The 18,246-nt window shown below is 32.0% G+C and overlaps 1 protein-coding gene across 1 annotated transcript in view; it reads right to left on the reverse strand.

Moving 5' to 3' along the window:
• The window catches only part of CNTLN (centlein), a 289,299-nt gene that overhangs the window by 128,219 nt on the left and 142,834 nt on the right, over window positions 1-18,246 (reverse strand). Inside the window, exons 9-12 of the mRNA XM_037061920.1 lie at window positions 13,411-13,587; window positions 11,483-11,608; window positions 5,166-5,287; window positions 3,713-3,832 (exon numbers count right to left, since the gene is read on the reverse strand). Of these exons, the coding sequence (XP_036917815.1) occupies window positions 3,713-3,832; window positions 5,166-5,287; window positions 11,483-11,608; window positions 13,411-13,587 (545 nt within the window). The remainder of the gene's footprint in view (window positions 1-3,712; window positions 3,833-5,165; window positions 5,288-11,482; window positions 11,609-13,410; window positions 13,588-18,246) is intronic.

Here is an 18,246-nt window from a genome sequence, read left to right on the forward strand (position 1 = left end):
ACCAAAAGAAGGGCCCTTCAGCTTGGCAGGGGGCGGACGAGGGGGAAGACAGAGACAGAGAGAGAGTGGATGGGAACACCCTTGGGAAAGAAGAGGGTGGGGAAGCACAGAAGTGCTCCATAGAGCTGCTGAGAGGCTTTTGTAACATATTATTTACTTGGCTAAAATGGTTTACTTGCTTCGGGCTCCAGTACTTTAACAGTATCTTGAGTGAATTCTTAAAGCCTATCTATAGGTCTTAAGTTGCACCACAGTCTGAAGCATTCTAGAGATGGAAAAAAGAATATAAGGGACTCTGGCCTTTAGGGCTCTAGCTCAGCAATGAATTAAGTTTTGTGTTAATCTTGTTCTGAAACTTCTCATTCTTACCTAGGAAAACTTAAGAGATGGGTTTGCTTCTGAAGGCTCCAGTCTCCCTGGATGAATGTTGTCCTTGATTCTCAGTCATAAAGTAAGTAAGATGTAAAGCCAGTTGCCACATAGCCTGGGAATCTACTACCTTTCAATGGATGCTGGGAACTTGTACTTCTCTGAATTACATTAATGTCCCAGAACTTAGAGTGTTCTTTGCCCTTGGCTTATGAAAACCTGCGCTGTTACATTTTGGACTGATTTCTCAAGTATGGATACATTTAAATTCTCATCTTCTTAATTCATCTCATTAACTTTTATATGTAATCATATAGACTGTTTGTCAAAGCTATAAAAATAATATCTGGGGCAACAGGATATTCACAAGCAAAAGAATAAAGTTGGTCCCCTACACCAGATAAAAATTTAGCTAAAAACCTAAATAAGAGTTAAAACCATAAAACAGGAAAAAACATGGGTATAAATCTTCATAATCTCATACTTGGTGATGGCCAGATAGATGTGACACCAAAAGCATAAGGAATAAAAGAAAAAATACATAAATTGGACTTCATCAAAATAAAAAACATTTGTGCATCAAAGGACACTATCAAGACAAGAAAGAGACAACCTATGGAACAGGAAAATATATTCACAAATGTCTGAGAAAAAGAATATGCAAATAATACCACAATGAGATGTCACTTCACACTCATTAAGATGGTCATAATTTAACTGAATAAATGATAAATGAATAAATAACTTGTGGTATGCACATACAATATTATTCAGGTACAAAAATGAATGAAATACTAATACAGACTACAACATGGATAAACCTTGGAAACTGCAACGTAAAGGAAGCCAAAGGCAAAAGGTCATTATTTTGTGTGATTCCATTTACATGTTCTTATACACATACTACATGAGTTATAACTTATAAAACTATGTGCTAAAAAGTCAATGTACTGTATAAATTCTTAAAAAGGAAATAAATCTGTCCTCATTGGTAAAATAAATAAAAACAAATTTCAAAAGCCTTATTTTAATGAAACAAGACTTGTGTTTCGTAAGTTTTATTTCACCATGATACTGTGAGTTTTATTTTAACATCATATTTCATTAGAACATTTAAAACATGTTTCCTAGGAAGTTCCCTGAGGGTAGAAAACGTGACTGATGTCCTCATCTCACTCACCCAGCAGAGTGCCTGTCACAGAGCAGTAGCTCAAACACACTTGTTCAAGTGAATACACTTTTCACAAACTAACTCAAGCCTCCCCCTACCAAATGTTAGTATATCATTTAAAGTTTGTATCATTACGTAGCATTTTTTAAAGTTTATCAACACAAACTTCAGTATGTTTAACTAAGTTAAAACTTATACAAGTGGTTAGCACATCAGTGAATTTAAAGAGTTCAGGAGGAAAAAGTTTCATGCTTTTAGTAATGACTAAAAGCTCTTAGTATTTAATTGAATGAGCTCCTTGTAACATAGTAAATACACCACTGAATGAACAGACAAGGACTGTAACAGTTCTCTCACTTTCTTAAAAAGGCCTTATTCTTCTTTTGTTATACTTCATTATGAATAAAATAAACCCCAAATAACCTCACTTACAGCTAATCTCTGCTCAAAATTTTTTTGAGATTAGATCTTGAAACTACTCAGGTCTTTTCACCTAATTCACTTTGTCTGAAATTAACTTTCATTCATGTAAACAAAAAGAACATTAAAGATTATCAGAGAAAGTACTGATACATACAATATGAGTAAAACTTATGAAAACATTATGTCAAGTGAAAGAAGCTAGTCACAAAGGAACATATATTGTGTCATTCCATCTCTCTGAAATGTCCAGAATAGGCAAATCTACAGACACAGAAAGTAAATTAGCAGCTACCCAGGGCTGGGAAGGGTGGGTGGGAGAATCAGGGAGGTGACAGCTACGTGGTGTTAGAGTGTTTTAATGAAAATCATCTAAACTGAAAACCTAAAATGATACACAACTCTTTAAATACACTAAAAGCTATTGACTTGTTCACTTTATATAGTGAATTATATGGTTTGTAAATTATATTGAATTATATTTCAATAAAACTATTAAAATCATCAGGAAATGTTTCTGAGACAAATGTATTTATTTGTTTTAGATTTTTAAAAAAGATTTTATTCATTCTTTTTTTCTGAGACAAATTTATAAAAGTAATTTTCAAGATAAGAGACTATTATTAGCATCAAATATTTGGCACTACAAAAGTGCAGAACACTCTAAGAGGTAACTGAAAGTACACATTTAAATATATAATTTCCTCAAATTTTAAAATTCCCCCAAAAAGTCATGATCTAAAGTTATATGTGTTATAGTACAGTATATAAAATAAGATTTTGATTTTCAGCTAAGAAAATTCAATGATATTTAATTATGCTAAATTCTAGAAATCTAAAAGACATCTAGGCTTTCAAAAATTGCATGGTCTGGATGTCAAAAATTAACTCTAAATGAAGAAATAGTTAAGTAGCAAAAGAGGCTAATTATGTTGATCTCTCTTTTTTTCAAAAAAAATAAAAAAAGGCAGGGGGGGGAGTGTTCTTTCTTTTCCAAGCTGAATATAATAGCCTGTGGATTACAAGATCAAGGAATCAAACTGTATGTTTTCTAAAATATGAGTATCCTTCATCAAGTTTTATATTTAGAGTAGCTAAAAGACCTATGTGAGGGATCAACATTAAGCCCAAAGGACAGGCAGTGTGCAGCAAGAAAGAAAGCAATTCCCTCATGTCTTCTGCAGGTCACTACCAAGGACCATGTTAGCAGATCCACACCAGACCCTTAACAGGCAGTTCTGCTGCTACCAGTAATTAGCTTGGACAGCTCTGGCTCCAAGAGTAGCAGCAAGGCTACACCATAATGAGCTCAGCTGGGATTAGCAGGACAGGGCAGGGAACCAAGAGAGCTCAGGCATTCTGCATTGCGTATGTATCTAGGAGATCAAACAAGGATGGCTGGCTAGGTTATCCCCTCTCCACCTCATTCCAAAAATGAAGCGCGGCAGTGTCTAAAATACAGGCTAATGAAGAGCGACACCTCCAACAGATGAGAGCCACATTAATTAACAATCCCTAGATCATATTATACAGTTTCAGCTAGAGCTAGCAAATGTGCAACTTCTTATTGCATTATACATATATATTTTTTTAAACTAGTCCTTTTCCCCCCTTTAATTTTATTGGCAAAAAATAACCCCAAATTATTTCATTTCCAAATTTTCTAAAGTTTTTCTCTCATGGCCTTTAAGCCACAAAAACTGTGTCCCGAATAGTTATCTAAGTCCATATTATTAAAAAAAAGAAACTCACTTTTGAATCATTAGTTCCTGATTTTCCCTTTTGAAATAGGCCAGTTCATTCCACACAGCATCGGAATCTTCTTGTTGAAGTTGTCGGGGATCTGCTCTCTTTATTTTTCTGATTTCAGTCCTATTTTTAAAGTAAAGTTGTTGTCTTCCTTAACATGTTCAAAGTGCATTAAAAATTTATTTAAATAATCCATAAAATTTTAAAATATCTACTGACCAAATTTCTAATTCCATCTCTGTTTACAGAATGAATTCCCTAAAACCTGAGTACATAGATATCCTACATCATAATTTCTTAAAAAGCTAAACTGTTATTATGAAAAGCAAACTTTCAAGCAGATAATAATATTCTTTTTCTCTCATCCATTCTACTAGTAATAAAACATACATTTAGGAATGTCACAGTTTCTAAAAAAGGATATAAGCAATGAACTCATCTAGAATTTGCTATAAACCAACCTGAATGTGGTCTATTGCTCTATACTAAAACAAGCTATTTATTATCAGTGAATATATCAGAAATCAGCTTCCATACTTCTAGTGACTACTAAAATATCAGATGAGGACAGTCTAAATCCAGGAAAATTGTTTTATCAATGTTTTACTAACAAACAACATGAAACATTTTTATTCTTCAAAGAAAAAAATTAGATGTAACAATTGTCTACAAAATATGCCAAATGCCCTCTGTGTTTTAATTTTCTGTACATAAAACAAATTCTTCATTTTTATTTTGTAAAACAACGGTGCTGTATACTCCAATTTAGAAATGCTGTTTCTCTATAGAAAAGACGAATGAGTATCATCAACATTGCCCTAAAGGATCCCTCTCAAAAGGTGAAAGGGTGTATTTTCTGTGCTCATTTGCTCTCTGTTGATACTGTTAGCAGGAGAGCCACTTGCAACTAACCAAGACCTGAACACTTCAAGAGCAACTGAACTGAGACCACCAATTCATTCAGATAAGCTGCAGAACAATCTGATGTGATGGATAGATGATTTTCAGATACTAGGCTGAAGTAGGGTTAAGATAGTTAACTATGTACATGAATTTCATATTTCTCATCTTTCAATTAAAACTTAAATACTTTTTGAGTTATAAGTATTGTAGCACCCGTATTTTATTTACTTAAAATACTTTTCAATCAGACAACTATGGACTATTCTTGCTTTATATTACATACATTTATTTATTTATTAAGCTGCACTGTTGATATATATATAAATTCATAATTACCTACAATTATGATTTCTATGAATGATATAAAAACCTGTATATATTGCTAGCATATTTCTGTATTCATTTATTATATTCCCTATTTAAAATTTTACAATAAAGATTTGACTACCAAATAATTTTTTAAAATAAAACAAAAGCCATTAAAACTCTTATGTGATGCTACTCCATTCCATTTAATATTTAGGGAAATGCCTTTACGAGCTATGTAACTCACATGCCACTGCCTTCTTCCCACTGTTTTAATTGCTCTTTTACTGCCCTGTAGTTGGTCTGTAACATCTGTAGCCTTTCCTTGCGTTTTTCATGGGCATCTCTTAGCTCATCATTTTCTTGGCTCTGTAGAACACAAAAAAGCAAGTACACAAGTTTGAAGAAAGCATTAGTAAAATGTTACAAATAAAAGGTTACCTATCTAAAAATCAAATTTAAATAAAAGCAGAATATAAAAATAAATTAATTAATTTATAGTACTTATTTAATTTAAGGAGAATTCCTAAAGTCACTACATAGGTTTGCTTGATAAATTCAATGCTCACTGCTTTTTTTAAAGCTGGTTAAGTAATTTCAAATTTGTGCTAGCAAATTAGTATTCTTTCCTTGTCATTAATACATACAAATATTTTTTAGGCATTCTTGCAGATACTTTAACTTTTTTTGTTTTCAGAAGACAAATTTTTCCATATAATAAGCATGATTAATTTGTTAGTTATAAGTAGATGTATAATTCGTGTAAGTGACTAGTAAGACCAATTCTTCAACCCAGGCATTCATGATTAGTCTGTTAAAAGTCACTAGAATAATGTAAGAGGAAGAAAATCAGTTTGGATTTATGTTAGGAGTAGCATGGTTTAGCCTTTTGGATTATACCATTAAAAATTACAATAAAATGGGAAAGTCAGACTTAATACTTTTGGAATAGGCAGGTTCAAACATTACTAGGTTAAACAATTATAGTCAATGACTTCCAAATGTCTTAAATAGAACACATTAGATAAATCTTCCTCTTATATACAACCACAAAATGAATTTATAAGGACAAATTTTCAGTTCAGAGAATGTATATTATTTATGAACTGTGTTTCTCAAAATAAAATAGAAAAATCCTTGAGTTTTTTTATCCTTGAGAATTTCAGATTTGTTTTTTAAACCCTTCTTTTTATATTTCTGTATGAAGGAACTTGTATACTTATTTGGTGAAGTTAACAGGTACTAATAGTTTAGTGAGGTGAGTTCAGAGGGCCCACGGCAATGAGAAAGATCTAAACTCCATTCTTGAAGCTTTCTTCTGTTAGCTGCACGCATAATCTTAACACTATTTAAATTAATTCAATTTCTTTTTTTGTAAAATACTGAAAAGGATATAGAGATTTAAATTATGATGACTAAATTACATGAGGTAATATACAGGTCAAGTCCCTGGCACTGTGATTGTCTTATAGTGGCACAAGGCAAAACCCAGCTTCCTTAATGCCCTTATCATTCAGAAGCCAAATTCACTGTTTCCTTAACTATCTATCTAACTTATTAAGAGTACAATAATACACCTTGGCTGGTGTAGCTCAGTGGATTGAACATGGGCCTGCAAACCACTCGATCGGGGTTCAATTCCCAGTCAGGGCACATGCCTGGGTTGCAGGCCTGTTCCCAGCAGGGGACTCATGAGAGGCAACCAAACATTGATATTTCTCTCCTGCCCTTCCCCTCTAAAGATAAATAAATAAATTTTTTTTAAAAATGCTTTAAAAAAAGAGTAAGATAATACTTTATAGAGTTTACATTATTTTATTGTAATTCTACCTGTCTCAACAGTATGGATATTTTGTCATTCTGCTTTGAATATATGTATAATAGGATAACTTCAGTAATTCTCTTAAGTAATTATTAGGAAGCATTTGAGTCCTGTGTATACCAAGTGGACTGTATGCCATATGGAAATTGAAGTGCTTGATAAAAAAGCATGAGAATGGCATCACTTGAAAGGGGCAATCAGAAATGTTATCCTGACAAATTCCAGTGATGGCAAACTTGCTAAAAAGTAACATGGTTTTAATACCATGGTTAAAAAATTCAGAACACTGAATTCCATTTCAACTGAAGAACCATATATTAAGAACTTATTACATACAGGATGTTAAGTGCCGATAAGAGTTCAATTCCTGTTGCTTAAAGTTACTAAATATTACTTTGACATAGCTACTTAAAGTCAGTGTGTCTCAGTTGCCTCATCTCCAAAATAGAAGCTATTTATATATTTTCTAGGACATAAAGAATGATTTAACCTTGACCTTGAGTTTTCCATACTGTTGGTAAACAATCCAAATATCATTTCACTTCTTTGAACAGTAAGTTTCCAATCTTAAATAGGTGAAATAATGTATAATTTAAACTAGCCAAATAGAAGAATAGTAATTAGTAATGTTGATATCTTTTCATAAATGAACATTAGTTAATTTATTATAAGTTTACTTATTAAGATTTCTTAAGAATAATGTTTATTAGAAGTTTAAACAAGATACATTATAAAATTACGAATTAAATAATTTAATTATAAGAAATTTAGAGATATTAGAAAAGAATATCAAAACATAATTTAAAGTAAACATATTTAAACTGAGTACTTTATTAAATGCCTCTAAAACAGCTAAGTGTAAGTATTCTTCATTGAATCATAGTCCTTCTCATTAAATTCTTATTTTACAACATATCTCTTAAAAATTATTACATACAATTTCAGTGTTTTGGAATCATTAGAAGTCTATGTTAGAGTCCCTAGAAACTCTGAATCAACAGAACCTAAAAGACTGACCCAAAAGTAAAAATGAATGAAGTGAGATATCCCAAGTTTTCCGTTACCTTTCGCAATAATCCTCTGTTGAATTCATGGAACAAAGTGAGATTCCTGTTATCAGTACTGTCATTATCGCAGCATTTTTCCATACTACCTGAACTACCATTAATCACTAAATTTGTACCCAATATTTTCTCCAATTCTCAGATAATTAACTTTTTGTTATTAATTCAAAGATTAAGGCTCAATCAAAATTTTCTGAGTCCAATATGTCACAGACAATATGTTAGGTTACATGCAATGCATAGTATTTAAAGCACTCAGTGTGGCCACCTGTAATTGCTAACACATTAGTGTAATGTACTCAATACTAGGAAATAGTTTTGACTTTTCTACAGTAATTGGAGTAAGTGGCTCATTCCATTAAGTAGTAATTATGAAAAAATAGTTCTGTAGATAAGCTTTAAGCTTTAATTTTACATGTTACTATAAATATAATTTACTATACTTAAAACTAGAGTGTTTACATAATTCTTATAAATTTATTAAAATCTTAATTATTAAAGTAAAGTGGAATGGATATTATTTGATAAATCAATTAGTGGACACAATTTATAATTTTTAAATATTTTATTTATTTATTTTTAGAAAAAGGGGAAAAAGAAAGAGGTAGAGAAATATCAATGTGTGGTTGCCTCTTATGCACCCCCTAGTGGGGAATGTGGCCTGCAACTCAGGCATGTGCCCTGACTGGGAATTGAACGCCTGACCGTCTGATTCTCAGCCCGTGCTCAACCCACTGAGCTACATCAGCTAGGAAACTTTATCATTATTTTAAAATGAAGTTTAATCCATAATTTGTGCTTTATAATGCTGATATTCAACTGTAACACATGGATTAAATTAGTCCTAGAGACCACTGTTCTTTGGCCTACTTCAGAAACCAACAGTAAAATTTTATATAAATATGAATATAATATAGATTATATGTAGTTCAGAAAATGCTTTTTCCACCCTGGCTGGTGTAGCTCAGTGGATTGAGCGCGGGCTGTGAACCAAAGGGTTGCCACTTCGATTCACAGTCCGGGTACATGCCTGGGTTGCAGGCCAGGTCCCTGGTGGGGGCCATGTAGGAGGCAACCACACATTGATGTTTCTCTAACTCTCTCTCTCTCTCCTCCTCTCTCCCTCTCTGTAAAAGGAATGAAAAAATGTCCTCAGGTGTAAATAGGTAAAAAATCCTTTCCACCTTAGCTTGTGTGGCTCAGTGACTTGGGCATGATCCTGCAAGTTGACGACACATGCCTGAGTTGCAGGCCCAACCCCTAGTTGCAGGCATGCTACCGGCTGCAGATCAATGCTTCTCTCTCACATCAATGTTTCTCTCCCTCTTTTTCTCCCTCCCTTACCCTCTTTCTAGGAATAAATAAAATATTTTTAGAAAAGAGAAAGAAACCCTTTCCTACTGAATAATAAAATGCAAGAAAAATTGCTCCAATTTTTTCCCTTGCAAATCTGTGACAGAAAATATACATTCGAAATTCGTGGTTGTTATAAATGGACTCAGAAAAGGAATACAGAAAAAGTGTAAATGAAAAAGAAATTGTATGAAAAAGAATTTTACTCTGGAAAATTAACTTGGGGCCTCATGCAAGAGAGGTGTTTTTAGGTAAAAAGAATGAGTAAATAAATTAGTATAGTGTTTCCAAGACTTTCTGAACTAAGAAATTCAAGAGATGGAGGAGAATAAATCTAAAAATGTCCAAATTGCTCTACTCCTTCCTGCCAAAAACAAGGATCTACCAAAGACTCACAGAGTTCTTGGGCAAATGAATACAGGTCCTCTACTACTGAATGGGATGTGCAGTGGTTAATTTTCTGTGTCAACTTCACTGCCCAGACATTCCATTGATCATTATTTCTGGGTTTATCAGTGATGGTGCTTCTGTATAAATTTAACATTTAAACTAGCAGACTGAAAAAGCAGGTTGTCCTCCCTTAATACGATAGGCTTCATCCAATCCACTGAAGGCCTGAATAGAATAAAAGAGTGAGTAAGAAAGAATTCTTTCTTTCTGCCTGTCTTTGAGCTGCAACACAGATCTCCTGCCTTCAGACTCACACTTGGATTGGAACAGGAACTTACACCATCAGCTCTCCTGGTCCTCAGGCCTTTGGACTCAGAGTGGACCTATTCCATTGGCTCTCCTGGATCTCCAGCTTAATGACTACAGATCTTGGACTTCTCAGACTCCAAAATAATGTGAGCCAACTCCTAATAGTAAATTAATCTCTCTCTTTTTACATATATCTATCTTTCAGAATAATGATGTCTCATTAAGGAAGACTAAAGGGTTATATACAGCCTATGGGTTTTGCTCCTCTGGAGAGCCCAGATGCATACAGGATAGAAGCTGTGGTATGTAAATTTCAAGAACTATACAAAAGGGAGGAAAATGATAAACTGATTTCCGAAATATGCCCATAATATCCTGTGATACCCCAGTGTTTCCACTAATACGCTAGATTCTATCTACTCATTCAACATTTTCTTATCTAGAGAAAGGGTCTTAAAGACAGGAAGTCATCTTTTCTCCTGTCGAACAAAAAGCGGCTAGCACATTGCTTGGCTAATTGCATTGCTCAATAAGTTATGGAGTAAACAAATAAATGAGCAAATAACTCTAGGTGTATAAATTTCAAATTGGCTAACTGCTATCAAGCTGAGGTCATAATCTAATCATTTTGCTTCTGGTAGAAACAATAAATGATAATTTTTCTTTGTTTCAGAACTAACAATTTAAATAAATGTAAGTTAACATAATGTTTAGTGAAAAGGCAAAAAATTATTAATTTTAGCTACTGTTAACTATACCTTTAAACCACATTTTATTCTGGAGCATATATAATGTAAGTCAAACTTTTTTCCCTTAAGAGTAATCTATATTATATGACAAAGAATCTAATCTTTATATGTATTAGATTCTAATCATGTGTAAATTGAGCATGAATGTCATAAAACTGTTTGAGATTCAGTTAAATGGCAAAAATCTCAAATAGTGCAGGCCTTCAGTGTAATTGTACATGAAGAACAAGATTAGCCATATTAAATTTACAAAAAAGTAAAAGCCCTCAATAGGGTCACCAAAATTGGTTCGATATGCACATCCAAATTCTTCTTTGAAAGAGAATTCACAGAGTATAACTTGGGGAGTATAAACTCTCAAAGAGAGCCTGAAAGGTATAAGCTTCTTAAACACTGGTAGAATGCTAATTCAAATGCCATGTATTCTAAGACAAATTCAACTGAAATGAAAAAATAATGTATATTTGTTTGCCATTTTGACTATGGAATTTTTCTGTAAAGCACTATTTTTTAGTGGCCTCAGCTAGATTTGTATAGTTTTTAACTTGCTTGTCTTTTTATGTTTATTATGTACAAAAAACACAAGAAATTGCTCTTTACTTGCCATAGTTCTATTTTTTGTCTGTGACAACCTATAAGAAATTTAATCCAGATATTAAGCCAAAATATCTACAGATCATTTTAAAGTGGTGAACAGTATTCTATTACTTTATAATCCTCTGAAATCTTAAAACCAGACCAACTGATAACACATTTCTATACACGTAATAACATTAAGAGAAGATAAATGATAAGCAGTAATTTGTGAAGTAAATGTTTACTTTGGTATATCTTTACCTTCGCAAGGTTATTACTAAAGAAATGATTTCATGTTCACCTTTAGTTGTAGTGCCTTCTCTAAGTTTTCAATCTTTCTTTCAGCTTTTCTCAGCTTCCTTAGTTCCTCTAAGTCTGTGAAAGAGCTCTTTGGGGACAAAGACCTTGAACGTTTCACAGGTGGTTCCTTGAGAATAGAACAAGGACATGGTTGAACTAGTTGGAACACCGGATTATGAAAGACATGCAAAATTAAAGAACAAGTAATTTTGAATACTAATAATGAATTATAAAAAAATCCTGCATGGAATACCAGAGAAATAACAAGCGGAATTACCACAGTGCTACTGCTAAAGGTTTCTCTGTGACTCGTTAATGAGAATATTCATTTACATTTACATTGTTTCTTTCAGAATAATGATGTCCCATTAGGGAAGACTAAAGGGTTATAGACTCAGAAATGCAAGAAACCTCATTACAAAGGAGGGGATAGAGGCTGGTCTAATTGCTCTATAAGGGTCCAAGGTTACACTTGATAGGACAACCAGAAACAAGAGGGAAAGAATTTTTTTCCCTTTGAAATAGTTTAACACACTGTGAAGTTGAAGGAACAATATGCTTGAGGAATATAAATACAACAGACAGTAGATCTTATACCATAATGACCATATGGTCATTAACTATAATGTGGCTAACTAGAGACATGAATGTGTGTTTATATTATGTACAGCTTCATATACCAATCTGGAGAAGGAATATGTGAAAGCAACTATTAAGCTGGGCAACATATTGTTCAAACTTACTGAATGTCCTTTTGAAAGAAAAAATTTTGTTCAAAATATTCCTCTTGTTTTCTTGACATTTATTATGTCAAAAAACATCAAATTAGTACATTTTTAAACTTTAGCAATACAGCAAGCAACCAAATTAGGTCCTGTAATGTTTTCTCTCAATTTTAAGAGTGTTTTATTTCATTTAAATGAAGCTCAATGCCATTAAAGTATTACAAAACTATAAGAAATGTAAAATGCAGTTATGTTTAAATTTTAAAAAGATATACAACATACATACATACATAAAGCTTGTTTTTCTGTAAATTACAAATAATAGAGTAAATAAAAGTAGCGCAGAAATATGAGTCTAATTTTAAATGCTTTCTTTATTAAGATAATTTGTCCTACTCAAGAAAGATTGAAAAGAACCAAAAACAATTATCTTGAAAACATGGCTTACTACTTTTAAAAACATTTTCTATTGCTGAAGTGACAAGTGTGAGAATATATGTCTAAAACTACTTATTTTTAGGAAAGTATTACTTTGATTTGCCAAGAAATAACATATCTACAATGTGATATTATGAAATTATAATACTAGTCAATGCACAGAATTTTTTGCACTATTAACAGAAATATTAATGAATACTACAAAAACAAGAAGTTGAGATGTTAATAGACAACAAACATGTTACAAAATGGTTTACTTTTCAGTATTGCTATGCCTTTAAATCTGAAAATGTATAGCTATGCATATTAATGTTAAATTCCATTTAATAGTTTATAATCCACATGGGCAGTATGTAAATATCTCTGCATAAAACAAAAACATTAAGATGTATTTTTCTTCTACTTAAAATATTGTTAATGACTATTATATATTTAAAATTTTAAAGTAGATTAATTTATCTGTAGATTATATAAAGGAAGGATACTTGCCCAAACTTTTTAATATAAGAATATTAATTTACTGCAAAACAGGTGTACTCATACTAACATACTTCATTAATTAAACTAAGATTATATACTCTATCTTTAAAAAGGGAAAAATAATCTACTCCGAACAATTATTTTATTGAGTGTTTGGCACATGATATTTTTTTAAAGTTTTCAGAAATGTAAGTAGAGAAAGAAGTAAATTCAGCTGTTTTTTACTTCATTGCTTGCCTTGCCAGCTTCATCCTGATAAATTCACAAAATGACAAAATACCCTTACCTTTTGTTTCCTTTCAGTATTTGTCAAGATGCTCTTTTCTGAGGAGTGCTTCTTAGGAGATGTGTTCTCTGAGAGTTTTTCATTTGCTATTTTCAGTTTCTCCTGTAAATACTCAATTTCAGACTTCTGTGAGACCATTAAGGTTTCCAAACTCGATAAAGATGGCCGTTGAAATACCTATTTCAAAAAGTATATGTGCAAATACAATTAAGTCTTATATTACATGCATGCAAATATTTGAATATAATATATTATGTCATAAGTACAATATTCAGAAAAAGAAAACTTCATTTCAATATTAAACTGTAAACCAGCATTAGCTAAACTTCTATCATACTAACAGAACGGCATTTTTCTACAAAATAACCAAGAGTCTGCAAAAACAGTTTCATAAATAATATTGTCATAGAGATTTGCAAGAGAAAAAAATTTAAAGAATGGTTGCATGATACACACAACTGACCTATATATTACTTTCAATTTAAAATTATACACACATGTATTTCCTCACCAAATACTCAACCCCCCACCTGACCAAGTGTTATATAATTATAGAACATAAAACTGGGTAAAAGCGACCAGCAATACTACAGCTCTAATTTTCTTTTAATGTATCATATTTTAATAATAACAACCTCAAAAAACTCTGATAGTTTTAAAAGTTAATACAGTTCACAGTATTATCTGAAATTTATTCCTACACCAGATAAACTGTTAATGGTAAATACCATATTTTAACAACAGAAATCACAGGAAAATTAAGCTTGGAGGAAACACGTTCATGAAAACCAGCACTCTGTAAAAGTCTGTTGGCATTTTGATAATATATTTGAAACCATTAAAATCCACATATATATGCTATTTCAAATTAACAACTTCATTTACAAAAATCAAGAACAGTAACTCATAGTGAAAAGTTTTTTGTTGATTTACAGCAGTATCAAACTTCATGATTCTAATATTATTAATATGAATCAATAGCTCTGGAAATAGTTTCACTTAAAATATAGAGAACCCCATACTTCCTAAATGATATTCATAAAAACTATGAGAAAACTATATATGTCTAACCTTTCTGAAACATTAAGAAATGCTACCCTTTTCTGGTTTTGTCTACATTTTTCTTTTCTTGGGAGACTGACAAAATTTTCCTAAGTCTAAGCAGTAATTTTTATGCTTAGTGGGAACACCCGTGACTTACGCTATTATACTTCCCTCATATGTAAATCACATGATTTGTTTCCCAACCTTTATTCTATCTTACTACTACATATTCTCCTCATTGTTTCTATATTGTACTGTTACCACACTTACACTATAGTAAAAACTCCATTACCTTGCTTTGACTATCAAATTAAAAATTCAAGCACTTTTCTTCCAAACTCTAGAGGACTGTGCCTTATTATTTCCTCTTCCTTTTAGTAACTGTTTGAATTTGATCTGTTTGTTCCTCAAATTTTGTAAGGTAATATATGATGTTTATTAATATATCCATTTTAATTTTTTTCCTTTTTACTGAATTTATGGGGGTGACACTGGTTAACAAAATTATACAGGTTTCAGGTGCCTAATTCTACAACACATTATCTGTACACCGAATGTGTGTTCAGCATCCCAAGTCAGGTCCCACCCATCACCATTTATCCCCCTCCATCCTCCTCCACTGCCTCCCACCCAACAATCATATTCTTTGGCTGGGCTACTAATCTAAACAATTTTCAAAGACTATCTGCTCTTGTTCAGATTTCATTAAATAAAATTATGAAGAATATATCCAAAATCTCATCATTTCCCAAAATTTCTAAACAAATTGTTCAAGATCAAACAACAATTAGAATAAAACAGAAAAAAACATAACTTCAACGTACTGACGTATCTAATAAGCAGTCCTATGTTCTTTATAAGTGAGTTTTCTAAGTCTCATTGGATTAAAAAGCAATAGATAAAAATGTAAAAAACATGAATATTCAGTTAAGAAGCTGCAGTGATAAATAATTCAAATATTCAGGGAGACATTAAAAATGCTCCTACAGTGGATATTGTCACTGAAATAGAAAAAGGTTTCATACTCAGGCACCAATTCTTCAAAAGACCTCAATAACTAACAACAGAACTTTACAATTAAACAAATACTATGTAATTAGTAATTAATACAAATTGATATATGAGCCAGGAAAATAATATAAATAAATGAATACAATGGGTTGTGTTTAGTTGGTTTTAAAAATCACAGCTTTAGAATTCATTCAATAGGCACTTTGTATAAATATTAAATATTAAATATAAATTCTTCACTCTCACAAGAAAACATATATGCTCCCAGTTTTTTAAAAATGTGCTTGCTCTCTCTGCCTCTCTCTTTTGCATGCATGCCTTTTATCTGTTTTGCTAGATACATGCACAAGAAGTATTTCACATTTCTCTTAATATGGCCATGACCATTTATAATAGTGTAAGTGAAATGTCAAACGACACTCAGCCTTACTACAAACAAGTAGGAGGCTACCTGTAACAGTGTTCTGCTCCACCAGCTGTTTGCTTAGAGAGGACCACTACTGCCCGATCTATTGATTTTTCAAAAAAAAGTGAGGAATTTGGATTTCAAAAAGAATTCTCATTTTAAAATACTGTCCCGACTCACTTTATGACTCCTGTATTTTGAGAACATGATGGTGAGAGTGTGAACTGCTACAAATTTCCAAGGGTAATTTTAAAATATTCATCAAAGTACATGAAAATGTATCAAGTCTTTGACTTGGTTTTCTAATCATGCTGAGAGTTGATACAGAAAATGATAAATGATAAAGAGTTAAGTGAGATAGGCAGGTTACAAAAGAATATAGTATATTATGTATAAACAGATTTTACTTAATATGCACAGGAAAAATGTTATAGTGTTATTTCTGAGAGGGGAAATTATACGTGAATTACTTTTTTCATGCTTATCTAAAAATTTCCTTAAATTTTTTACAATGAATAAATAACTAAATGGTTTTTTAAAAATCTCCCCTGGAGGACATTTTTTTCATTGCTTTTAGAGAGAGAGGAAGGGAGAGAAACTGATGTGAGAAAGAAGCACTGATCAGCTGTCTCCTGTATGCACCTGGAGCAGGAATCAAACCTGCAATGTTTTGTTTACAGGACGATGCTCCAACCAACCAGGGCACTAAATGCTTTTTTTTAATATAGATTTTTCTGAACATAAAAGAAATTATAGTTCCATATAAAAATAAGTACAGGTAGGGGAAATATATGAAAGTCACTTCATAATCTCATCTATCAGAGTTCACTAATGATGTACTATACTAATGATATATTCTGAGAGACGAAAAGTCTGGGTAATATATCCATTACCAAAAAAAAAAAAAGAAAAAGAAAGAAAGCCCACTGTATCTGCCCTGTAAACTGCTTTTTAAATAGAATTTATTTTTTAGAACAGTTTTTATACTTAGAGAAAAACTGAGTTCTCTTATACCTTACTTTCCATTCTTACACACCCAGTTTCCCCTATTACACACCTCTAAAATAATATTCATGGTCCAATATTCAGACATTTTTAAATTGTTGACACTATTACAAATGTCCCCCACTTCCACCCAGCCCCCGTGCTCCCTCCTCTAGAGGCGTTCCCTGAAGTCCACAGTTCATTCAAATTTCCATAGTTCTTACTGAATGTCCTTTCCTGTCCCAGGATGCAATCTTTGATACCATAAAATACTTAGTGTAAAGTCAGAAACTCTTGGTTATGACAATACTTTTTTTTGATAATGGTTATGACAATACTTTTTTTGATAACAGTGACAGTTTTAAGGAGTACTACTCAGGCATATTACACGATTCCCCTGCTGTTGGAATTTATCTATGTTTTTCTTATGATTAGACTGGGCCTACAAGTTTGTGGCAGGAAAATCACACAGGTGCCATTTAAATCATATCATCACAAAGGGCACATACTATTAACACGATTTGACTGTTGATATTTATCACCTGGGTAAACTGGGGTCTGTCAGTGATTGTAAAGTGATTCCTTTGTTCCCACCCATATGATACCCAATTAACCTGATTTTTAAACTTAATAACTATATGTGTATTATTATACATATAGCAATAATATATATATACACATATATATAATTACTTATCTTTTTTACGTGTAGTTTTTACAGGCTTAGGAAAATCAAGACAATCAATCCCCCATCTGTGCAAGTTTATTCTATCTATTGCCCTTAAAATCCAAGAATCTTTGGAAAGTTAGCTCTTCTTTTCAAGAATTATTAGTATTTTACAAATAAACTTCTCTAATATCAAAAATCCCGTGCACCTTTTCAGTTTACAGTCTTGGAAGATAATGGTATGATGCTAGACCATAGTTAATCTGATGAGAAATGATCAGTGGAGTATGTGTCCAAATGCCTCCAATTGGAACTAATCTCTTTAAATTGACCATTATTAAAACATAACTTCTTTTTCACATTGACCCACAGAGGTAATTTTGATCAAAAAGTTCTGCAGAAGATACAGAGTAGGAGAGAGAATCAAAGAATACTTTAAGTGCTGTGCCCATTACTATTAAAATATATGTATATTAAATATGTAGTCATGTTGCATTAAACTGAAGCAACATTGTATGATAATACAGTGGAGGCTCAGGAAATATTGTCTAATGAATTGAAAAAAATTTCAAAGCTATAATAGTTGCAAAGAATCGTAAGATCAATTGTTTTGTTTTATTAGTAATTTTAATTAAATATATCAGTTTGTTTCCTACTCTATTAAAAATAATAACTAGCATTTAGTGAAAAGGTATTGAATTCCTAGCTGTAGGTAAGCGTTCAG

The sequence above is a fragment of the Sturnira hondurensis genome, unplaced genomic scaffold (assembly GCF_014824575.4).
Source record: "Sturnira hondurensis isolate 20B ecotype Veracruz unplaced genomic scaffold, ASM1482457v3 Scaffold0013559, whole genome shotgun sequence".
In the NCBI taxonomy this organism is placed as follows: Eukaryota; Metazoa; Chordata; class Mammalia; order Chiroptera; family Phyllostomidae; genus Sturnira; species Sturnira hondurensis.